Source organism: Peromyscus californicus, unplaced genomic scaffold (genome assembly GCF_007827085.1).
Source record: "Peromyscus californicus insignis strain IS unplaced genomic scaffold, ASM782708v3 Scaffold_15__1_contigs__length_86483966, whole genome shotgun sequence".
In the NCBI taxonomy this organism is placed as follows: domain Eukaryota; kingdom Metazoa; phylum Chordata; class Mammalia; order Rodentia; family Cricetidae; genus Peromyscus; species Peromyscus californicus.
Genome location: NW_026294447.1, coordinates 50,080,263 through 50,102,537, shown reverse-complemented (window position 1 = coordinate 50,102,537; position 22,275 = coordinate 50,080,263). Strand labels below are relative to the sequence as shown.

The 22,275-nt window shown below is 38.9% G+C and overlaps 1 protein-coding gene and 1 non-coding gene across 2 annotated transcripts in view; one reads left to right on the top strand and one right to left on the bottom strand.

The window, feature by feature from the left end:
- LOC128110505 (cation channel sperm-associated auxiliary subunit beta-like) overlaps positions 1-22,275 on the top strand; it is a 158,679-nt gene that overhangs the window by 82,314 nt on the left and 54,090 nt on the right. Inside the window, exons 15-16 of the mRNA XM_052738200.1 lie at positions 15,499-15,653; positions 17,358-17,512. Of these exons, the coding sequence (XP_052594160.1) occupies positions 15,499-15,653; positions 17,358-17,512 (310 nt within the window). The remainder of the gene's footprint in view (positions 1-15,498; positions 15,654-17,357; positions 17,513-22,275) is intronic.
- LOC128111410 (U6 spliceosomal RNA) lies at positions 9,437-9,539 on the bottom strand. Its single transcript, XR_008218648.1, has one exon. It is a non-coding gene; the product is annotated as a U6 spliceosomal RNA (small nuclear RNA).

Genomic DNA, 22,275 nt, shown 5'->3' with positions numbered 1-22,275 from the left:
GAATTCACCTTGCTAGTACATGTCTTGCAGCAATGAGCAAGGGCCAGTTCTTCTGTTTTCAGATCCTCAGAGTCAATTCTCCCACACCTGCACCTTCAGGGCTAGCTCTATTATGTTGCCCAGGTGAGGTATAGGGGCCACTCTCCCAAGTGCTGCAGCTGTTGAGGGGCAGGGACAGTTTTCCTACTCTCATGACCTCAGACTCAGCACTTCTACCTGCCTCAGGCAGCCAGGGGCTGAGGGGGGACACCCACACCACCATATGGTAGATGAGGGGCAGAGCTAGATCTCCTATGCTCACATTCTCAGGCACTTCATCTGCACCCCCATCAATAAAGTCAGTTCTACTTTGCTGCCCAGGCAAGATACAGGGTCCACATTCCCTAGTGCTGTAGCTGGTATGGGGGAGGGTCAGCTCCCTCACTCACCACAGCTGGCAGGGACAAGGCAGAGGGAGGGTGTGGCTGATATATTGTGAACCCCAATAAACTTATTTAGGGGTCAGAGAACAGAACAGCCACTAGATAGACATAGAGGCCAGAAAATGATGGCACATACACCATTAATCCTAGCATTCTGAAGGCAGCGATCCATCTGGATCTCTGTGAGTTCAAAGCCACACTGGAAACAGCCAGGCAAGGTGACATATACCTTTAATCCCAGCACTTGAGATCTCATGTTTTGCTTGGGAAAGACACATGCCTTTAATCCCAGGAAGTGATGGCAGGAATCAGAAAGTTATATAAGGCATGAAGACCAGGAACTAGGGTTCTTTTAAGCTTTTAGGCTTTTAGCAGCAATTTAGCTTAGATCTATTCAGGTGAGGACTCAGAGGCTTCCAGTTTGAGGAAACAAGATCAGCTGAGAGGTTGGCAAGGTGAGGTTGAATGTGGCTTGTTCTGTTTCTCTGATCTTTCAGCATTTACTCCAATACCTGGCTCCAGGTTTGTTTTTATTAATAAGACCTTTTGAGATTTGTGCTGCAGGAGGGCATCTTTCCCTTGCCCTCACTACCACATGGCAGACAAGGGGGGTGTGGCCAGCAATGAGTAGGGTCAAGAGACATACCCTCAGGCCGGGAGTGAACCACCCTGGGCTCCGAAGAGAAAGCATGTTCCCACCCAGTGCCATGACAGACTGAGAATTTTTACATATATGTTCATAAGGGATGTTGGTCTTATAATTTTCTTTTAGTTGTTGGATATTTACATGGCTTTGGTATCAGGGTAATAGTGACTTCATAAAATTAATTGGGGAATGTTCATTCAGTTTCTATTTTCAGAATAATTTAAGGACTCTTTGGCATTAGTTCTTCTTTGAAGATCTGGTAGAATTCTGCACTGAATCCGTCCTGGGCTTTTTTTGGTTGGAATATTTTTAATTATTGCTTCTATATCACTGGGTGTTATAAGCTTGTTTAAATTATTTGTTTAATCTTGATTTAACATATATATATAACATATATATATCAAGACATTCATCCATTTCTTTTAGGTTTTTCACTTTGGTGGGATGCAGATTAATATGTCATAATTCTCTGAATTTCCTTAGCATTTATTGTAAGGTCTCACTTTTCATCTCTAATTTTATTATTTTGTATCTTTTCCATATTTTGACTAATTTAGCTATTGGTTTGTCAATCTTTTTTATTGTTTTCAAAGAACCAACTCTTCATTTCTTTGATTCCTTGTGTTGTTTTTGTTTGTTTACATTTCAGTGATTTCAGTCCTGAGTTTATTTCTTTCTATCTACTTTTTTAAAAATTATATCTTCTTATTTTTCTAGAGTTTTCAAGTGTATCATTAAGTTATTAGAATTCTATAGTTTTTTATGTAGTCTCTTAGGATTACGAACTTGCCTCTTAGAACTGCCTTCAATGTGCCCCATAGTTTTGGGTAGGCTGTGTTTTTATTTTATTCAATTCTAAAAAGTTTTACATTTTTTTACTCATTTCTGTATAGAACTGGTTTTTTCAATAGTGAATTGTTCAGCTTCTATGAGTTTTATACGTTCTGCCATTTCTTTTGCCAGCTTTAATTCATGGTGGTCAAATAGGATGCATGGTACTATTTTGTTGTTTTTTTATATATCTGTTTAGACTTGCTTTGTGTCCTGATATGTGTCAGTTTTGTAGACAGTTCCATAGGCTTCTGAAAAGAAAGTATATTATAATAGTTATATTTTATTATATTATAATACATTATACTATACTACATTACATTAGTATACTAGTGTTTGAGTGGAATCTTCTGCAAATGTCTGTTAGGTCCATTTGATTTACTATATCGTTTATCTCCAGAATTTCTCTGTTTAGTTTTTGTCTGGATGACCTATCTAATGGTGAGAGTGGGATGATGAAATCACCTACTACTCCTGTATTAGGGACAATAGGTGACTTTAGCTGTAGTTGTATTTCCTTTTTAAACTTGTGTGTCTTTGCGTTTGGTGTGGACATCTTTAGAATTATACCTTCTTGGTGGATTTTTCCTTTAATGATATGTAGTTTTTCTCCCCATCTCTACTGATTGGTTTTAGTTTCAAGTCCACTTTGTTAGACATTAAAATAGTTACGCCTCCTTGATTCTTGGGTCTGCTTCCTTGGAATACTCTTTTCTATCCTTTTACCCTAAGGTGATATCTATCCTGATGGTGAGGTGTGTTTCTTGGATGTGGCACAAAGACGGATCCTGTTTTCAAATTCAGTCTGTTAGTCTGTTTTTAATTGAAGAATTGAGACCACTAATATTGAGTTATCAATAAGTAATGTTTATTGATTCCTGATATTTTTATATCATGTGTTATTTCCACTTCTTTTGATTAATTGTTCTGGGACTATCCCTTGTATCCTGTTGGATGAAGTTAACCTTCTCTTCAGACTGAACTTTTCCTTCTAGCATCTTCTGTAGAGCTAGCTTAGTGGATAGAAATTGCTTAAATTTGTTTGTATCATGAAATGTTTTTCTTTCTTCATCAATTGTGATTGATTGTTTTGGTGGGTATAGTAGTCTAGGCTGTCATCTCTTGTATCTTAGAGCTTTTGGAACCTCCATCCATGCTCTCTTGGCTTACAGAGTCTCCATGAAAAAGTTGAGCTATTTTAATGAGCATGCCTTTATATGTGATTGGTTTCTTTCCTTTTTCCCCTCCCTTGCATAACCTTTTAATATCCTTTCTTTGTTCTGTTCATTCAGTATTTTGAGTACTGTGTGTTGCAGGGAATTTCTTTTCTGGTTCTGTATATTTCATTTTCATGTGCTTCTTGTACCTTAATAGGCGACTCTTTCTTTGGGTTTGGGGAAACTTACTGTGATTTTGTTAGAAATATTTTCCATGCTTTTGACTTAAGTTTCTTCTCCTTCCAGCATACCTATTATTCATTGCTTAAATCATTTCATGGTGTCCTGAATTTCCTGCGTTTTTTCTGTGACTATACCCTTTTTCTTTTCTTACTTAAGTCTACATACATTGCAAAACACACTGTAACCTGTTTAGAGATTTTTCCATCAGGACCTCTCTTTCTTTTGCTCCCGAATTGGGAGATTTATTTTCTTATTTTTTCCCCTTATCTTTTTTTATTTGGAAGCTTTTTTTTTCATTTTACATACCAACCACAGTTCTGCCTCCCTCCCCTCCTCCCACTCACCATCCACTTTCCCCCCACCCCAAAGCCCCATCCACTCCTCAGAGAGGGTAAGGCCTCCCATGGGGAGTCAACAAAGTCTAGCATATCAAGTTAAAGCAGGACCTAGCCCCTCCCCTCTGCCTCAAGACTGAGCAAGGCATCCCTCCATAGGGAATGGGCTCCAAAAACCCAGTTCATGTACTAGGGATAAATCCTGGTCCCATGGCCAGTGGCCCCACAAACTGCCCAACCCACACAACTGTCACCCACATTCAGATGGCCTAGTTTGCTCCCATGCAGGTTCCCCAGCTATCAGTCCAGAGTTAGTGAGCTTCCACTGAGCTCAGGTCAGCTGTCTCTGTGGGTTTCCCCATCATGATCTTGACCCCTTTGCTCATAGAATCCCTCCTCCCTCTCTTCGACTGGACTCCAGGAGCTCAGCCCAGTACTTAGCTGTGGGTCTCTGCATCTGCTTCCCTCACTTACTGGATGAAGGTTCTCTGATGACAACTAGTCTAGTCATCAGTCTGATTACAGGGGAAGGCCAGTTCAGGCACCCTCTCCACTATTGCTTGGAGTTTTAGCTGGATTCGTTCTTGTAGATTCCTGGGAATTTCCCTAGCACCAGGTTTCTCCCTAACCCTATAATGACTCTCTCTATCAAGATATCTTTCTTTGCTCTCCCTGTCTGTCCCCTTCCCCAATTCAAACATCCCATTCCCTCATGTTCTCTTTCCACCTCGCCTTACTCCTCCCCACCACAAACACACACACCCAATTTACTCAGGAGATCTTATCTATTTCCTCTTCCTAGGGGGATCCATGCATGTCTCTCTTAGGATCCTCCTTGTTACCTAGCTTTTCTGAGGTTGTGGATTGTACCATGGTTATCCTTTGCTTTACATCTAATATTCGCTTATGAGTGAGTACATACTGTGTTTGTCTTTCTGGGTCTGGGTTACCTCACTCAGGATGGTTTTTTTTTTAATTTATTTTAATTTATTTTGCAATACAATTCAGTTCTACATATCAGCCACGGATTCCCTTGTTCTCCCCCCTCCCGTCCCCCTCACCTTCCCCCCAACCCCCCCCCCCCATTCCCATCCCCTCCAGGGCAAAGCCTTCCCCACAGACTGAGGTCAACCTGTTAGACTCAGTCCAGGTAGGTCTAGTCCCCTCCTCCCAGGCCGAGCCAAACAATCCTGCATAGGCCCCAGGTTTCAAACAGCCAACTCATGCAATGAGCACAAGATCTGGTCCCACTGCCTGGATGCCTCCCAAACAGATCAAGCCAATCAACTGTCTCACCCATTCGGAGGGCCTGATCCAGTGGAGACCCCTCAGCCATTGGTTCATAGTTCATGTGTTTCCATTCATTTGGCTATTTGTCCCTGTGCTTTATCCAACCTTGGTCTCAACAATTCTCGCTCATATAAACCCTCCTCATTCTCGCTAATTGGACTCCCAGAGATCCACCCGGGGCCTAGTCATGGATCTCTGCATCCAGATCCCTCAGAAGTTGGATGAGGTTTCTAGCACAACAATTAGGGTGTTTGGCCATCCCATCACCAGAGTAGGTCAGTTCGGGCTGTCTCTCGACCATTGCCAGCAGTCTGTTGTGTGGGTATCTTTGTGGATTTCTGTGGGCCTCTCTAGCACTTTGCTTCTTCCTATTCTCATGTGGTCTTCATTTACCATGGTCTCCTATTCCTTGTTCTCCCTCTCTGTTGTTGATCCAGCTGGGATCTCCTGCTCCCCCAAGCTCTCTTTCCCTCAACCCTCGCCTTTCATTACCCCCACTCATGTCCAGGCTGTTCATGTAGATCTCATTCCATTTCTCTGTCATTGGGCGATCCCTGTGTCTTTCTTGGGGTCCTGTTTTCCAGGTAGCCTCCCTGGTGATGTGAGTAGCAGACAAGTCATTCAGGATGGTTTTTTCTAGTTCCATCCATTTACCTGCAAATTTCAAGATGTCATTGTTTTTCATCACTGAGTAATACTCCATTGTGTATATGTACCACATATTCTTTATCCATTCTTCAGTTCAGGGGCATCTAGGTTGTTTCCAGGTTCTGGCTATTATGAATAATGCTGCTATGAACATAGTTGAGCAAGTGTCCTTGTGGTATGATTGAGCATCCTTGGGGTATATGCCCAAGAGTGGTATTGCTGGATCATGGCGTAGATTGATTCTCAATTTTCTGAGAAACCACCATACTGATTTTCAAAGTGGCTATACAAGTTTGCACTCTCACCAACAGTGGAGGAATGTTCTTCTTGCTCCACATTCTTTCCAACATAAGCTGTCATCAGTGTTTTGGATCTTAGCCATTCTGATAGGTGTAAGATGGTGTCTCAGAGTCATTTTGATTTGCATTTCCCTAAAGGCTGAGGATGTTGAGCAATTCTTTAAGTGACTTTTGGCCATTTGAGGTTCTTCTGTTGACAACTCTTGTTTAACTCTATGCCTCATTTTTTGATTAGATTATTTGGTATTTTGAGTTCTTTATATATTTTAGAGATGAGCCCTCTATCAGATATAGTGTTGGTGAAGATCTTTTCCCATTCTGCAGGATGTCATTTTGTCTTATTGACCATGTTCTTTGCCTTATAGAAGCTTCTCAGTTTCAGGAGGTCCCATTCATTAATTGTTGCTCTCAGTGTCTGTGCTACTGGTGTTAGATATAGAAAGTAGTTTCCTGTGCCAATATGTTCAAGGCTACTTCCTACCTTCTCTTCTATCAGCTTCAGTGTAACTGGATTTATGGTTGAGATCTTTGATTCACTTGGACTTGAGTTTTGTGCAGGGTGATAGATATGAATCCATTTACATTCTTCTACTTGCCCCCATCTGGTTATGCCAGCACCATTTGTTGAAGATGCTTTCTTTTTTCCATTGTACAGTTTTGGCTTCTTGGTCAAAAATCAAGTGTTCATAGGTGTGCGGATTAATGTCAGGATCTTCAATTCCATTCCATTAGTCCATATGTCTGTTTTTATGCCAATAACCAAGCTGTTTTTATTACTATAGCTCTATAGTAGAGCGTGAGGTCAGGGATGGGTTTACCTCCAGAGGTTACTTTATTGTAAAGGATTGTTTTGGCTATCCTGGGTGTTTTGTTTTTCCATATGAACTTGAGTATTGTTCTTTCCAGGTCTGTGAAGAATTGTATTTGGATTTTGGTGGGGATTACATTGATTCTGTAGATTGCTTTTGGTAAGACTGCCATTTTTACTGTGTTGATCCTACCTATCCATGAGCATGGGAGATCTTTCCATTTTCTGATATCCTCTTCAATTTCTTTCTTCAAGGACTTAACGTTCTTGTCATACAGATCTTTCACTTGTTTGGTTAGAGCTACACCAAGGTATTTTATGTTATTTATGGCTACTGCAAAGGATGATGTTTCCCTGATGTCTTTTTCAGCCCATTTATCATTTGTATATGGGAAGGCTACTTATTTTTTTTTTTAGTTAATCTTGTATCCCACCACATTGCTGAAGGTGTTTATCAGCTGTAGGAGTTCTCTGATAGAACTTTTGGGGTCACTTATGTATACTGTCATATCATTAGCAAAATGCAAAAGTTTGACTTCTTCCTTTCCAATTTGTATCCCCTTAATCTCCATTTGTTGTCTTATTGCTATAACTAGAATTTCAAGTACTATAGTGAGTAGACATGGAGACAGTGAGCAGCCTTGTCCTGTTTCTGATTTTAGTGGAATCATTTTGAATTTCTTTCCATTTAGTTTGATGTTGGCTGTTGGCTTGCTGTAAATTGCCTTTATTATGTTTAGGTATGTTCCTTATATTCCTGGTCTCTCCAAGACTTTTATCATGAAGGAGTGTTGATTTTGTCGAAGGCTTTTTCAGCATCTCATGAAATGATTATGTGGTTTTTTTCTTTCAGTTTGTCTATATGGTGGATTACATTGACAGATTTTCAAATGTTGAACCAACCCTGCATCTCTAGGATGAAGTCTCTTGATCATAGTGGTTGATTTTTTTTCTGACATGTTCTTTGATATGGTTTGCCAGTATTTTATTGAGTATTTTTGTATCAATGTTCATGAGGGAGTTTTGGTCTGTAATTCTCTTTCTTTATTGTGTCTTTGTGTGGTTTGGGTATCAGGGTAACTGTAGCCTCTTAAAAAGAGTTAGGCAATGTTTCTTGTTTCTATTGTGTGGAACAATTTGAGGAGTATTGGTATAGTTCTTCTTTGAAATTCTGGTAGAATTCTGCATTGAAACCATCTGGCCCTGTGCTTTTTTGTTTGTTTGTTTGTTTGTTTGGGAGATGTTTACTAGATGCTTCTATTTTCTTAGGGGTTATAGGTCTATTTAAATTGTTTGTCTGGTCTTGACTTCACTTAGGTATGTGCTACCTATCAAGAAAATTGTCCATTTCTTTTAGATTTTCCAACATTATGGAGTACAGGTTCTTGAAATATGACCTAATGATTCTCTGGATTTTCTCCATGTTTGTCGTTATGTCTTCCTTTTCATTTTTGAATTTTCTTGATTTGGGTATTCTCTCTCTGCCTTTTGGTTAATTTGGATAAAGTATGTCTATCTTGTTGATTTTCTCAAAGAACCAACTCTTTGTTTCTTTGATTCTTTGTATTGTTTCCTTTTATTGATTTCAGCCCTTAATTTGATTGTTTCCTGCTGTCAACTCCTCCTGGGTGAGTTTACTTCTTTTTGTTCTAGAACTTTCAGGTGTACTGTTAAGTCAATATTGTGGGATTTCTCCAAATTCTTTATGTAGGCACTTAGTGTTATGAACTTTCCTCTTAGCACCACTTTCATAGTGTCCCATAATTTTGGGTATGTTGTACATTCATTTTCATTAAATTCTAGAAAGTCTTTAGTTTCTTTCTTTTTTTTCTTCCTTGACCCAGTGACGATTCAGTAGAGAGTTGTTCAGTTTCCATTAGTTTGTAGGATTTCTGTAGTTTGTGTTGTTGTTGAATTCTAACTTGAAACCATGGTGATTCAATAGAATACAGGAGGTTATTCCAATTTTTTTATATCTGTTGAGACTTACTTTGTAACTCAGTATGTGGTCAGTTTTAGAGATGGTTCCATGAGGTGCTGAAAAAAAAAGGTATATTCTTTTGTGTTTGGGTGAAATGTTCTGTAGATGTATATTAAGTTTATTTGGGTCATAACAACTGTTAGTTCCATTGTTTCTTTGTTAAGTTTCTGTCTTTCAGACCTGTCCATTGGTGAGAGTGGGGTGTTGAAGTCTCCCATTATTAACATGTGGGGTTTGATGTGTGATTTAAGCTTTAGTAATATTTCTTTTACAAATGTGGCTGCCCTTGTATTTGGGGCATAGATGTTCAGAATTGAGATTTCATCTTGATGTGTTTTTCCTTTGGTGAATATGAAATGTCCTTCTCCATCTCCTTTGATTAATTTTAGCTTGAAATCTATTTTGTTAGATATTAGGATAGCTATACCAGCTTGCTTCTTAGATCCATTTGTTAGAAAATCTTTTCCCAACTCTTTACTATGAGGTAATGTCTGTCTTTGAAGTTAAGGTATGTTTCTTGTACACAGAGAAGGATGAATCCTGTTTTCATATCCACTCTGTAAGCCTGTGTCTTTTTATTGGTGAATTGAGTTCATTGGTATTAAGAGATATTGATGACCACTGATTGTTAATTCCTGTTATTTTTTGGTTTTGGTTCCTGTGGTGGTGGTGGTGGTGGTGGTGGTGGTGGTGGTGGTGGTGGTGGTGGTGGTGGTGTGTGTGTATGTGCGTGCATGTTTCCTTTCTTTGGGTTTCGCTAGTGTGCAATTATCTATAAAAATATTGAATGCTTCACAAATTTCTGTGTCATCCTTGCACAGGGGCCATGCTAATCTTATCTGTATCGTTCCAATTCTAGTAGATGTGCTGCTGAAGTGAGTGGCATTTTCCAGTCTTGAACAATTTTTTTGTTTGTTTTTTGTTTTTTATTTTTTTCCAGATAGGGTTTCTCTGTGTAGTTTTGGTGCCTGTCCTGGATATCGCTCTGTAGAGTAGGCTGGCCTCAAACTCACAGAGATCTGCCTTCTGACTGCTGGGTTAAATTTGTTTCCTTCTTCTATTTGTTTGTGTTTTCTGGGATTTCTTTAAGGGATTTATTCATTTCCTTTTAAAAGACCACTATCACCTTCATACAGGCAGTTTTAAGGTCTTTTATGTGTGTGTGCTTCAGCTGTTAGAATATTAACAGCCTGCTGTGGTAGGGTTGCTGGGCTCTTACTGGAGAATATTGTCCTGGCCATTATTGATTATGTTTTTACACTGGCATTGCAGCTTTTGGGATTGGGATAATTACAGGTCTAGGTGCTGATTTCTGATTGTCTTTGTTGGGTTAGTGTTTTGTTCCATTTCTGTTTCCTCTCTGGATTTTAGGAGAGTGTGATGGCTATGTGTTACCTGGTAGAAAACGTGGACCTCATAGGTGTGGGCACTGGGGGTTCCAGGTAAATGTGTTTCTGGGTATTGGGAGCTGACCTTTAGGAATGAGGATAGGCTAGGGGTCTGAAGGGTTTCACAGGAGAGACCTGAACAGAGTCTTCAACCAGGCTTTTCTTATTTAGTCTTCTTGGAATGGGGGTAGACAGTGAAGAGAAGTCACAGAATGTCTGCTATTGTGCTGGGGATGAGACTGGGGAGATTTGATCTGGAGAAACAGAAGGAAAGGGGAAGATAGATCTACAGTCAGCCTGCCTACTTCCCTGGCAGGAATGGCCTGTAGGTAATCAGGGAGTGCCTGCTGAAGTTGCAGGCTGAGATAAAGCAACAAGTCCAAGAGGGGCATTAGGAGGAAAAGATCTGTGGGATCCACAGTAGATGGAGGTGGTGGGAGAAAAGTGCTACAGCAGGTGTTCTAGGGATGCTGAGCTAGGGATGAGACTAGGGGATAGGATTTGGAAGAGAGAAGGGAGTGCTGAAGGTCTTCAGTTAGCTTACCCAATTCTACCACATCCATGTCCCATGTGAACATTACAAGTATTTCAACTGAAATGATACAGCTGATAAAAAAATGAATTTAATAAGCAAATAACACCAGATGAGTAAATCCCAATTCAATAGCATAAGAAACACACAAACACGTGACAACATAACTCAAAATTTCTTAATCCTACAGTTCTGGCATCTAATTAGAGTGAGTTATTTGAATTCCCAGACAGAGAATTCAAAAGAATTGTTTAAGTATGTTCAAAGAATAAAATGAGTTCCTGATTATGTACAAAAAAAAAACATGAATGAAAATAAGGAAGGCAATACAAGATATAAAAGATGAAGTCAACAAAGGTAGTAAAACAATCTGAATTGCCAGAAATGAAAAACATAAGTCAAATAAAAAGCCCTCCAGAAAATCTCCCTAATAGAATAGATCAAGAGGAAGATGAAATAGCTGAGCTTGAAGACAAGTGATAAAACTAAAACAATAAAACAAGGACAAAAATGAAATAATAAAAGGACAACAGTTGCAATTTCAAGATATATACAATACTCTGAAAAAGACCAAATTTGTTGATAATAGGCATAGAAGTAGAAGAATCTGGTTCTAAAGACATAGAAACCATTTTTAAAGAATCATAACAAAAACTTCTCTGAGGTAGGAAAAGAAATGGCAGTCTTGATGCATGAAGCATTTAGACACTAAACAGACAGACCTGAAAGGAAACTCCCCATCTCATTATAAGCAAAACAATAAAAATACATAACAAAAGAAACTAGCAAGAAAGAAACACCAAGTCACATATAATGTCAAGCCCATCAAAATAAGAGCAAATTATTCACCTAAGACTTTAAAAGCAAAGATGGCTTGGTAAGATGTATTGTAAGCTTTAAAAGACAATAGCAGCCAACCCCAGACTACTATTTCCAGCAAAGCTATCTGTAATAATTGCAGGAAAAAAATAAAACTTTCAATGATAAAAATAGGCTAGCATAGCATATGACCTCTAAGTCAACTCTACAGCAAATACTTGAAGGAGTCCTTCATACTGAAGAGTCTGGCCTCGAGCATCTCCCTCTCTTTCTCCCTTGTTCTCTTCCTCTGTTCTTGAGGCTAGATTCCTCCTCCTATTTATTCTCTCTGCCCATTAGTCCCACCTATCCCTCTACTGCCTAGCTATTGGCCATTCAGCTTTTCATTAGAATAATCAAGTGCCTTAGGCAGGTAAAGCAACACATCTTTGCATCATTAAACAAATGCAGCATAAACAAATGTAGCACACCCTTACACAGTTAAAGTAATATTCCACAACATACATCAAACAAATACTATTAGCTGTTGAGCCACAGATTAACCCTAGAACAGAAGTAGAGGGCAACTTCTCTAGCGCATTCTTGCCAACTGACAAGTCTTCCAACAAAAATTAGACAGAAAAGCATGCAAATTCAATGACACCATAGGTCAAAAGAACTGAGCAGACAATGCAGAATGTCCTATCCAAATGCTCCAGAATACATTCTTCTCAGCAATCCATGGAACTTGCTCCAAATAAACCACACAAAACAATCTCAACCATTACAGGAAAACTGAAATTGTTCTGTGTAGTCTACCTGATCACAATGGAATAAGAATTTGAATCAACATCAAGAAGAACCATAGAGCATACAAAAACTAAAAGACTAAGTAACAAACTAATGAATGAAGAAAACAAGAAGAACATTTTAGTTTTTTAATTTGGATTTTTATAGTTTATCTGTATGGGTGTTTTGCATGCATGTATATCTGTTGCATGCAGGAATATACAAGTTGCATGTCTGGTACCCACAGAGGCCAGAAAAGGGTCTTGGACCTCTTGGGACTGGAGTTACAAATGGTTGTGAGCTGTCCTGTAGGTACCAGGAATCAAAACTGATCCTTATGGAAGTCCAGCCAGTGATCTTTTGTCACTGAGCCATCTCTCCTGCCCCTATAAGTAGAAAAAAGGTTAAACCCTAGAATCAAATAAAAATGAAAACATAGCATATCACAATTTATGAGATACAGTGTTTCAAAGAAAATGGTCCTAACTGAGGAATTTGTAGCTCTCAGTACCTAAAAACCAGAGAGAGTCCTCTTTGTTACCTAGCTTCTCTGGAACTGTGGGTTGTAGTCTGGTTATCCTTTGCTTTACATCTAGTATCCACTTATGAGTGAGTACATACCATGTTTGTCCTTCTGAGTCTGGGTTACCTAACTCAGGATGATATTTTCTAGTTCCATCCATTTGCCTACAAATTTCATGATGTCATTTTTTTTTACTGCTGAGTAGTATTCCACCGTGTATATGTACTACATATTTTTTTATCCATTCTTCAGTTAAGGGGCATCTAGGTTGTTTCCAAGTTCTGGCTATTACAAATAGTACTGCTATGAATATACTTGTGAGAGTGTCCTTGTGGTATGATTGAGCATTCCTTGGTTATATGCCCAAGAATGGTTTCATTGGTTCTTGAGGTAGATTGATTCTCAATTTTCTGAGAAACCGCCATACTGACTTCCAAAGTGGCTGTACAAGTTTGCACTCCCACCAAGAGTGGAGGAATGTTCCTCTTGCTCCACATTCTTTCCAACATAAGCTGTCATCAGTGTTTTGGATCCTAGCCATTCTGACAGGTGTAAGATGGTGTCTCAGAGTCATTTTGATTTGCATTTCCCTGATGACTAAGGATGTTGAGCAATTCCTTAAATGACTTTTGGTCATTTAAGATTCTTCTGTTGAGAGTTCTCTACTTAGACCTGTAGCTCATTTTTTTAATTGGATTGTCTGGTTTTTTGATGTCTAGTTTCTTGAGTTCTTTATATATTTTAGAGATCAGCCCTCTGTCAGATGTAGTGTTGGTGAAGATCTTTTCCCATTCTGTAGGCTGTCATTTTATCTTATTTACCATGTCCTTTGCCTTACAGAAGCTTCTCGGTTTCAGGAGTCCCATTTATTAATTGTTGCTCTCAATGTCTGTGAGTCTGGCAGGGAGCAGGAGGAGGGATGAGGGGGATATCTGTAATTGGTATGTGGAATGAATTTTAAAAATGTCTTAAATAAATAAATAGATAGATAGATAAATAGATAGATAGATAGATAGATAAATAAATAAATAAATAAATAAATAAACAAACAAACAAGAGAGGTTTCAAATAATGATACAATGTAGGGCCCAGGAAAAACAAGAAGAAGGTAAACCCTAAATCAGTATACAGAGAGAAATCACTAAGATCAACATAGAAATTCAAAAAAATGCAAACAAACAAGTGCCAAGAATCAATGAAACAAAGAGTTGGTTCATTAAAGAAATGAGCAAGATTGACAAACCCTTAACAAAACTAACCGAAAGAAAGAGAAGACCAAAATTAGAGACAAAAGGGGGTGTTACAACAGATACCAATGAAATTCACAAAATCATCAGGTCTTACTTTAAAAATATATATTCTACTAAATTGGACGATCTAAAGGGAATGTTTAAATTTCTGGGTATGTGTAACCAACCAAATTAAGCCAAGATGAAATACACAATCTGAATGTATATAACAAGCCATGAGACTGAAGCAATTAATACAAAGCTCCCAGAACAACAGCAAAATGTCCAACCCCTGTTGAACTGACTGGTTTGTTTTATTACACCTTCAAAGGACTAACACCAATGCTTCCCAAACTAGTCCATAAAATGGAAATGAAGAAATGTTACCAAACTTTCTCTCTCTCTTTCTCTCTTTTTAAAAACAGGGCCTCATTTGATGTAGCTCTGGCTGACCTGGAACACAAGAAATATACCAGGCTGGCCCTCAACTCACAGAAATACACCTTCCTGTGCCTCCCAAGTACTGGGTTTAAATGTGTGCACCACTATGCCAAGCCTTCTCAATTCCTATTGAAACTGGTATTCCCTGATAACAAAGCAAATAAAGATACAACAACAACAAAAGCACAAATTTATCTGATGAACTTAGACTAAAAAAAATTCTCAAAAAAGCACTTGCAAACAAAATTTAAGAACTCATCAAAAATATTGCTCACCATCATCAAAGTTGGTTTCCTACAGAGATTCTGGAATGACTCAGTATCTGTAAAGCTATAAATATCATAAATCACACAATGGACTCTAGTATAGAAATTACATGGTCACCAGACACACACAAAAATTATTTGACAAAACCCAACATCCCTTCATGTTTAAAGTCCTAAAAATCTGAGAATACAGTGAACATATATCAATATAATGAGTAGTATATATAAAAAGCCTATGGGCAACATATTAAAAAATGGAAGAATCCCATTCATGGTAGCCCTATGTTGTAATAAATCTGACAAAGGATGTGAAGGATCTCTACAATGAAAATTTTAAAACACTCAAGAATTAAGTTGAGAAAAACACTAGAGAATGCTCATGAGAAAAACACTAGAGAATGCTCAATTCCAATGCTCATGAATTAGAAGAATCAATGTTTTGAAACTGGCTATCCTACCAAAAGCAATCCACATATTCCATACAATCACAATCAAAGTCCAGTTCTGTTCATCACAGAAACACAAAAAAATAAAGTTCATACAGAAGTACAAGGAATCCTATATAGACAGAAATCTAATTTGATAGTTTTGGGAAGAGGAAACACCACCAGGGAGACTCAACACCTTTCTTCCATATGGTTTGATTAGACAACCCCTTTGTTCTGTTCTACCTGCCCACTTCTGTAATGAAGTGGAACTGCAAAAGACTGTCCAAGAATGTAACAAAGTAACATGTATTTTTACTAATTTAGAAGTCTCAGAGCTCTACTCTTGCCCTTAATTTAAACAAGCAAATTTTTACGGGTATAATATAAAATTTCTTCTAGTTATATTTTAGCAATATCAAGAGAGTTCTGTTTGTTTCCTAACAGGATTAACAAGATACACTAACAGTGGAAGATTTTCAGATAATATTTTCACATTATACTATGATCATTTGGGATTCATACACAAACTGACCCCAGAACGCTTTGACACTGATTTATCATCTTCAGGCTCTGGAACGTCTTCTACTCTTTTTGGAACGGTCAGTAACATGATGCACTGAAGCTGATTGCCTTGTTTTGAGAACAAAGATGCTACATTCTATGTGCAGGCCAATGAGACAGTGTTTTCCTTAATACAAACCCTTCTACAGTTTTTAAATTATATATGTGTGTGTATGTACATATAAGGACAGGTGTTTATTTGAGGTGATGGGTCTGCCTTAAAGTTGGAGTTACACGCAGTTGTGAGCCAATTGGCAGGGTACCTGCAAACCAAACTCAAGTCCATTGCAAGAGCAAGTATGTGCTCTTAACAGCTGAGTCATATCTCCAGACCCATCAGGACAAACACTCTTTGCTAAGAGAAAACTTTGTATGTAACATTGAACACCTCCAAAATCTATAAGCCCCACGGGTGTCCTTATACTAGATTTCGCAGCAGAACAACATGTCTAAAACAGATCTGTTACAAACATTCAGCTCCTGGTGGAGTTTATTTTCTACCTTCCAATGTTAGCCTTGAAGAAATATGATTTTAACTCAACTTTCATCTTGCTTGTTAAATAGCCCTGCTCCCTAGTTTATTCCTTGTTTAATGCCGACATAGAGCCCAGTTTTTCTGCCCTTCAATGATGATAACAGATACCTATTTTTTTTTTGTTTTTTGGGGACAGAGTTTCTCTGCGTAGTTGTGGTGCCTGTCCTGCATCTTGCTCTGTAGACCAGGCTGGCCTTGAATTCACAGAGATCTGCCTGCCTCTGCCTCCCAAGTCCTGGGATTAAAGGCGTGCGCCACCACCACCCAGCTAGATAAATATTTTAAATAATTACAATGTAAAATATGCTATTTATGAATATATATATATATATATATACAGAGAGAGAGAGAGAGAGAGAGAGAGAGAGAGAGAGAGAGAGAGAGAGAGAGGAACTTATTACTGGCACATAGATAGAAAATGAATACTCATCAAGAAAGCCACCAAGAGTAAAATGTGTTTCAGTAGGGGTTGGTAAAACTGTCATTTGTCTTTAAAAAAACAGAAAATAGAATGAGTCTCTTTATAAGTCAGTCTAGGCCTAGAGAGGTAACTCTGTGCCTAAGAGCATTTGCCGCTATTCCAGAGGACCAGAATTTGGTGCTCAGAAACCACATGGTGACTCAATCATCCATAACTATAGCTCCAGAACATCCAATACACATTTATTACCTCTAAGAGCAATAAGTACACATATGTGGCACATATATGCAAGCTGGGCTGGTTGGGTTTTGTCAACTTGACATAAACCCAGAGACATCTAGGAAGAATAATGTCATTTGAGGAATTGGTTACATCAGACTGGCTTGGAGCCAGGTCTTTGAAGCATTTTCTTGTTAACTAATTAATTTGGGAAGCCACAGCAAGAAGCATTATTTTACATCCTCTGCTTCATTTCACCATAGATGACCCAACTCTAGAATCTGCACCTCCAAGCTCATCACCTCACCTTCCTACAAAGGGCACAGGAACCTCAAATTGTGTCTTAATTATCAGACTTCCTTTTCCTCCACTGCAGAAAACTGCGTTTTCCTTTTCACATATATAGATATTCAAAGATATCCAAGGACCATATAGGTATATTTCTCCAATCAATAAGTAAAGCAGAATTATTTTGATATGAATGGGAAACAAGTTTGCTATTCGAATTGCATTATAATTGAAACATAAGACATTCAACATACAATATTTCCTTTTCTCCAATTTCAGCCACCTGATTTGGGATTTGATACTGCACTAGCTCCACAGTTTCTCTCCCCCAATGAAATGATTTTTTTTGCATACGTACCTCTGAATGAACCTAAAAACAAGATATACAAAAGGAAGTTCAAAAATATTCACATTGGGAAAGTGATAAGCTACAGGTAATTGATGATTTGTTCACACTTACTTAGAATACATACTGGTTTTCAGATCTAAAAGTTTAACCTACTTTTTTGAGAATTTTTTTATTTTAATAAGTTTTTTAATGTCTTTCATGACAAAATACATTTGAGACAGATTCTCACTACATAGTCTTTGCTGACCTAGAACTTTCTATGTTGGCCAGGCTGGCCTGAACTCCCTGAGATCTCCCTGCATCTGCCTCTTACTGGATTTCCTTGGCTTTTGATTATCTGTGTGACTATGGGATTCAGTTTGTCAGGTTTCTATAAAGGAAAAAAAAGTCTCTTAACAGGAATTATATCTTGAAGCAACTAAATTCTGCTTTATGTCTGTAATTAGTTTGTGAGTAGAATTTATTTATCTTTCTCAAGTGTCTTTATCATTCCATTTAATTATATTTCTTTTGTTTTGAAATTTTTATTCTCTCTCTGAATGTGTGTGTGTGTGTGTGTGTGTGTGTGTGTGTGTGTGTGTGTGTGTGTACCACATGTGGGATCAGAGGACAACCCACAGGGATTCAACTACTGAGCCATCTTCCTGGTGGCTAATTCTACTTAATTCCCTTAAAAATTTAGAAACAAGACACATTCCTGATACTCTTTAGTGGGTCAAGAATTGTGTTACACTTCCCTCTTCTGTAAAGTGTACTAGCCTGTGCACTCCAGCGGACTGTCTTCATTTTCTTACACCATCACTTACAGCTTCCTCTTCCTAGGGAAGAAGGGCAGGGGGAGGAGGAAGGCAGAGTTGGAGAGAGAATCCTCAGACAGCACTGACTGACTTTTTGAAGCCTGTGTGCAAGTTTCTGATACCCAATACTCTGTGGATTACTGGTTTTGCTTTCCATGAAACAAAGTTCAGAGAATCAGGTGATGCAGTAGCCTGCTTCTTCCTATTCTCTGATTCTCCCCAGGTTGACTGTGCTGCCAGTGTCTCCAATCACTGTCTTGCCCCAGTCTTTGTCATGAACCTGCAAAGGAAACCCATGGAGCTTTCACTGAGTACAAAGTCCCTTTGCCCAAGTGCTCTAGCCTTTCCAGATTCACGTGTTGGCACAGACTTGGCCTTTGGCATTTGTAACAGTTTAGGCTGATGCTTACTTTCTTGTGTCATGGTCAGCACTGTTTCCTTTCCCCATGCTCTTCTTCCATGATGGAAATGATCCTGGTGTTTGGTGTTTCCCTCCAGTTGCTAATCCCACTTTATTTCAGGTTAGTTCTGGCTTAGTTCATTTTCTATTGCTATTAAAAACACTTAAAACTGGGTGATTTATAGAGAAAGGGGGTTAACATGGGCTTTTGATTCCAGCCACTAGAATATCCAGGTTAAGATGTCTAACTGTGGTCAGGGCAGTGGCCTTACTTGATGGTGGAAGGTAGATTGAAGGACAACTGGATGTTCAAGAAACAGAAAACTGATGTCTCTTCCTAACCATTCCATTCCTTAGATAGGGCTGTACTCCCATGATGCAAACACCTCCTGTATTAGTCAGTGTTCTCTAGAGGAACAGGACTTATAGAATGTGTGTGGGGGTGGTATTAGAACATCTTACAGGCTGTGGTCCAGCTAGTCCCACAATCGACTAATGGAAGGTTCAATAATCCAATAGTTGTTTCAGCCCACGAGGCTGGATGTCTCAGCTGGTCTTCAGTATATTCCAGAATTTCAAAGAAGTACACTCTAGTGCCAGGAAGAAATGGACTTGCCAATGAGAGCAAGAGCAAGCAGGCAAAAAGCTAAAATATTTCTCTTCCATGTTGTTTTTAAAGGCTGCAACCAGAAGGTGTACCCCTGACTAAAAGTGTATCTTCCCACCTCAAAAGATCCAGATTAAAAGTGAGTCTTCTCACTTCAAATTATTTAGTTAAGAAAAAATCCCTCACTAGTGTACACAGTCACTTGTGTTTTAGTTGATTACAAATGTAGTCAAGTTGACAACAAGAAAAGCCATCCCATCTCTGTGGTGGTATTGTGTTCCCCAAAATATTGTGCACCCTAATAAACTTATCTGGGGTCAGAGAACAGAACAGCCACTAGATACAGAGGCTAGAAAATGGTGGCACTCATACCTTTAATCCTAGTATTCCAGAGGCAGAGATCTACCTGGATCTCTTGTGTTAAAGGATACAGCCAAGCATGGTGACTCACACCTTTAATCCCAGAAAGTGAGCCTTTAATCCCAGGGAGTGGTGGCAAAAAAGCAGAAAGGTATATAAGGCGTGAAGACCAGAAACTAGAAGCTTTTAGCTGGGTAAGCTTTCAGGCTTTGGAGCAGCAGTTCAGTTGAGATTCATTCTGGATGAGGACACAGAAGCCTCCAGTCTGAGGAAACAGGATCAGCTGAGGAATTGGCAAGGTGAGGTAGCTGTGGCATGTTCTGCTTCTCTGATCTTCCAGCATTCACCCCAATAACTGGCCTCAGGTTTGATTTTATTAATAAGTACCTTTAAGATTCCTGCTACACCATCTCCACTGGACTCCACTCTACAGGACTGCTATGTGGAGGATAAAGTCTCAGTGTGAGTCTCAGTGGGCACAAATAAATATTCAAAATATGTCTATCTAATGGCTATACGGGAAGAGATGAGTTAATATTTTCTTTTCCTATAATTGAAATAAAAGCAAAAATTTCATTTCCCTTTGTATGGTAATCTTGTATTTGCTAAATTCTTTTAATAATTCTGGTGCTTTTTCTACATATTCCATTAGATTTTCCTAGTAGGCATAGACATACTTCTAAGTAAATAATCACATCACCTGAAAATAATTTCTGCTTCTTTCTTAACATTCTTAGCATATTATAGCTTTTTCCTATTACAGTCTGCAGGTCTAATAATAAGCACCTTAAGTAGAAACTATCTGGCTTCCTTGTTGCTCCTGATTTTTAAAAGAATAGTTTAAACATTTCACCATGACGTGATCTTTCTACAGTTTTTCACCCTTTAAAAAGCTTTTTCTTGTTAGGAGACTTGTGATTTGGTGGCTGGAAAGATGGATCAGTGAGTAAGAAATTTGCTGAACAAGTAGAGGGTCTGAGGTCAGGTCTTCAGCAGTCATGTGAAAAGCTAGGCATGCAATGGTGTACCTGAGATCCCAGCTCTGGAAGGCAGAGGCCGGAGAATCCCAGAGGCTCACTGGCCAATCAGTCTAGTCCATTCATAATCTCTACTTTCATGGAGAGACCCTGCCCCTTCCAAAAAGGTAGATGAGGCTGGAGAGATGGCTCAGTAATTAAGAGCTCCCACTGCTCTTGCAGAAAGCCTGAGTCTAGTTACTAGTTCTACGTCATGCAGGAGGCAGCTCACAATTGCCAAAGATTTGGATATTTGGGTTTTTTATTTTTTTAAGCATATGTTGCGCTAATCTGCCCAATTTTCCATTTAGTTTTGATGACTATTATAAGTTATAGTGTAGATATAACAATGTTATCTTGGTCTTTTCATGTTATCTATCATACACTTATGGACTAGTTTGCTAACATTTCAAAAATGAAGTTAAAATTTTTCACATATATTTTTGCCCTTGAAATATTTTATCATCTTTTAACAAGATTATAAAACCTCATAAATATTTTCTTCTAGAAAATTCTTAGGATAGTAATTTTCTGTGCTTTGAAAGTTTGCTTTTGGAAATTGATTGAAATTTACTCTATGTCTTGGGAATGAAACTATTATACAGTCAATTATTGTGAATATATTTGAGGGAAGGAACATTTTTTTACTTCTGCCCTTTCAGGTATATTTCATATATAGGTCTAATACTGTAAGACATTTTCTCAATTAGTGATTGATGGGGGAGGGCCCAGCCCATTGTAGGTGGTACCATCCCTGGGCTGGTGGTCCTCAGTTCTATAAGAAAGCAGGCTGAGCAAGCCAGGGGAAGCAAGCCAGTAAGCAGCATCCCTCCATGACCTCTGCACCAGCTCCCATCTCCAGGATCTTTCCCAATTTGAGATCCTATCCTGACTTCCCCTAATGATGAACAGCAATATGGAAGTGTAAGCCAAACAAACCCTTTTCTCTCCAACTGGCCTTTTGGCCATAGTGTTTTGTCACAGAAATAAAAACCATAACTAAGACAGATAGTATAGGCTACATGAGGATGTCATCAGAAACCATTGTAAAATGTTATGTTGGAGAATGAAACATTCCCATTTTTTGAAAATTCACTCTGACTGTAATGGAAAGGGTGAAACAAGATAAGAGTAAAAGGCGTCTGACGCCTTAGGACCTGGGAAAAGAGGATTAATGGTGCTGAAACAGGTGCGTCTGGGAGAAGGGAGGCCCTGGTGGACTATGATAGTTAGGAGGAGTCAAGAGCCATGTAGGTGGCAGACAAGATGGCGCAGCCAGTAAAACACTTGCTGTACAAGCCTAATGACATATGCAGTTCCAAATGTCTGGTGGGTATTTAAAAGATGAGATGAAGACAACATGGACAGTTGGGTGTATGAATTCATTGTCCAGGAAAGATCAGTTACCCTGCATGTGGCAGTTGTTCACATATGTATGGGTAGCCCTACTGCAGGAGATTGTGTAAATACAGAAGAGGCATTCCAGGAACAGAGATTGGACCCTGGAGTGAAGGCTGAAGACGAGCAGTCAGGGATAGAAAAGCCTAGAAAAAGGAGGCCTCTAAACCCAGAAAATGAAATGCTTCCAAAAGCTTTCCAGTGCTTGGAGTAGCTAAAATAAGGACCAAGAAGTCACTTTGGATTTGGAGGCACTCTGGAGTAGAGTGA